The following is a 2,897-nucleotide window of genomic DNA, read 5'->3' as shown; positions in this document are numbered from 1 at the left end:
AGCAGCACAAATTATCACAAAATTATAAGATACTGGGAACTTAATTCATTTCAGGTCGACACTCCAGCTTCACGGACCCTAGAACCAATGGTTTACCAACTGATACACCATGTACTAGGAGCAGGAGCACATCCTCGCTTATTTTAATCTCCTCATGCAAAATTGCGTAAAAGTCGAACGCTTCCTTGTCAATCATGCTCTTCTAGTAACAGCCGATCCCGGACCATCCCAATGCGAATCGAAGTCCACAAGGGTGTTTTGATCTAAATGGAGTGAAGAAGAGATCTAAAATTTATTAAGTACGTCTACTACAAAATTGTTTACAAAATCTTATTCTAAAGTGTTCACACGTTCGAGTGATAGTGCTAGGTAACCAAATCGGTCGACTGTGCCTTTCCCAAGGGCCGCTGTATCATCGACTTGGAACGCGGGAAGCTGTTCAAACTGTAGGTCTGAAATTAAAGTACATCTTACAGTAGGCGTCTAGAGGCTCGACCCCCTCGGCGAAGCGTCTCGCTCTGTTCTAACAGCGTTACTGTGTACGTGTTAACGTACTTTCTCTGATTAAATAGATAAATAGTTACCTCCAAATTTTTTGGAGTACAAACGTAGGTGGACTTCCCGCGTTTTAATAGCTTCCTTTCGCTCATCCTGAGCGAGTGCCGACTCGACTTGAAGAGCGAGTCGTTCCGGTTCAGGTCTCGATGGAAGAACAGCGCTTTGCATGTTCTTCGGTACTTGTCTGAGAGGAGGCAGTAGAGAATGAAGTTGCACGACGCGTTTAGCGTCAGTAGCGAGTTGAATATGTTGCCTAGGCCTGAAACGTCGATTACTCACTCTGCTTTGCGAGCAAACGAGTACTTACCAGCTTTGATATTTTCGGTGAAATCGTCAGCTTGGCCCACCAAGGCTTCGTAGATCAAAAAGGACGCGGTAGGTATTTGGCACACCAAGAAGAGCACCACAATTGATATGAGGAGAAGTGTGATCCTGTTTTCTTGAGTTTGTGACTTTTGCTCCTGGAATTCTCAGCGTAACCACAGAGTGAGCTAGGAGGGTTTTTACCTGCGAGTTGGTCATCACCTTCCGCGTCTGGTAGGATTTGTAGACCGAGTGAATCAGGAAGCAATTGAATGTCGCGATTAACGCCAAGGGAAGTACTGCGAACACAATCGCCGAAAACCAGTAGAACATGCTTCGGTATATCCGGTTTTTCCCGAGCGAGGTACCTTCGGTTTTGATCGTGTAGTTTTTGACGCAGCATGTCGTGTTCATGAGTTGAATGTTGACCATGGCTTGGAACAGTTGCTGGGTGGAGTTCATAAACAACTGGATCGTTTCCTCGTCCGCCGGAATGACTCCCTCGCCCCACTCCCTGCTGCAGTTCCTCTCGCTTCCGAGCGCAAATGTGTCGGTACCGTTGTCGTCAGTGTGTTCAGGGTGCAACGCTCTCAACTCACTTTCCTCGCACATCCTAATACAGTCGTCGTGGAATGCCAGCTGATACTCGAATGGAGTCGTAGCCGTTAGTATGATACACAAAATACTGATAATCGCGATGATGCTTTTTGCTCTTCGTTCCGTGCACAACACCTTTCCTTTCATGGGATGACAAACTACAATGTAACGTTCCATCGTGAACGAAACTGTTAACCACACTGACGTACTGCCTGAAAAAGGAGCCTTCATGTTAATATGGCAACATTTTAAGTTTACCCTCGACCTGTAAGGGATGATAAATGCCAACAATAACACTAAATCCCGAACGGACTCACCTATTAGGGAACAACTCTAAGAAATCGGTGGGCAAGTGGTCTCACGGACGTAAAGTAGACTTCAAAAAAGCGTGACCCAAAAATGTAGGCAAAGTTGCTAGATTTCTGAAGCAATTAGTTTAGTAGAAGAACGGAGACTACCACTGGTACAGATTATTGACATGACCTCCCTCTCACCACCCCCTAAGGACTGTTTGGAATTTGCCATTTCCCTCCCTATCATGCCTCTTGTCTCGATCACGTCGGTCTTACCCCCGTTCGAAGCCCGTCTTTGGTTTTCCGGATGACTTTCACTGTCTGCGATGGTGCCGCTTCTAGTTTTTCATATGTCCTCCCCTCTTCTTGGGCCAGGATACTGACTTCTTTACTTCTGGATTCGGGTTCTCCATGAAGTATGTAACACTTTTGTTGTACAGCATCAGCATCCTTCCCTTGGGCGTGCGCACGTAGATTATTCTGCTGACGAATTCGGAGTGCCGTGTTGCCAGTTCCTTCCTGGTCTCTCCTCCTGCTCCGTGTCCATAATGAAACTTTTTTTTCGGTCACCTCATGTGAACAACGCCAAGTTTCACGTCCTCAGAATGGGCTTCAACAATCAAGCCCTGTATCTCCTCCCTTCTTCCTCCCACTTTGACTTGCACCTAATGCATCACATGTTCGATGCCTAATTTCTAGAAATTACGATTCAAATGCCAAAAGCACGAAATATTTTAAGGAAGAATGTAGAACCGGGAGGTCTGGGGGGTATGGAATAGCACCCCGGTTCAAGAAAGGTTCAATATCCATTTCCAAAAACATAAGATTGAGTTACGTACGTGGCGACATCTCAACTAAACTTATAATACTATTACATGAAAAAAGTGTATCGTTTACCATGGAGATGGCGCACTTGCACCATTTGTATTTAAACTAATTATTCAAAAACCGGGGCATTGAACTACAATTGCTCTACAGATTTTGCAAGACTCCGTCCATCTTGAAATGCCATTTAAGGAAAACTAAGTCCAAGGAGGCTATTCAAATGCTATTCATAATGAAATTACGTACGTGGCGGCATCTCCACGAAACTGCTGAAACTATACAATGAGAGAAAGTGTATCGATTACCAAGGAGATGGCGCAC

The 2,897-nt window shown here is 45.2% G+C and overlaps 1 protein-coding gene across 1 annotated transcript; it reads right to left on the bottom strand.

Moving 5' to 3' along the window:
• Window positions 1-277: 277 nt before the first annotated feature.
• Window positions 278-1,670, bottom strand: LOC116180513 (G-protein coupled receptor daf-37-like; the record flags this gene model as incomplete). The annotated part of the gene is given in 4 exon segments (XM_031500534.1): window positions 278-452; window positions 585-817; window positions 866-1,019; window positions 1,066-1,670. Coding segments are annotated over 4 exon segments (1,079 nt in total), but the record flags the coding sequence as incomplete, so codon positions are not given.
• Between the last annotated feature and the right edge of the window lie 1,227 nt (window positions 1,671-2,897).

This window comes from Photinus pyralis, unplaced genomic scaffold (genome assembly GCF_008802855.1).
Source record: "Photinus pyralis isolate 1611_PpyrPB1 unplaced genomic scaffold, Ppyr1.3 Ppyr1.4_LG9, whole genome shotgun sequence".
Lineage (NCBI taxonomy): Eukaryota > Metazoa > Arthropoda > Insecta > Coleoptera > Lampyridae > Photinus > Photinus pyralis.
Note: the sequence above shows the minus strand (reverse complement) of the source record. Positions and strands in the feature narration are given on the sequence as shown.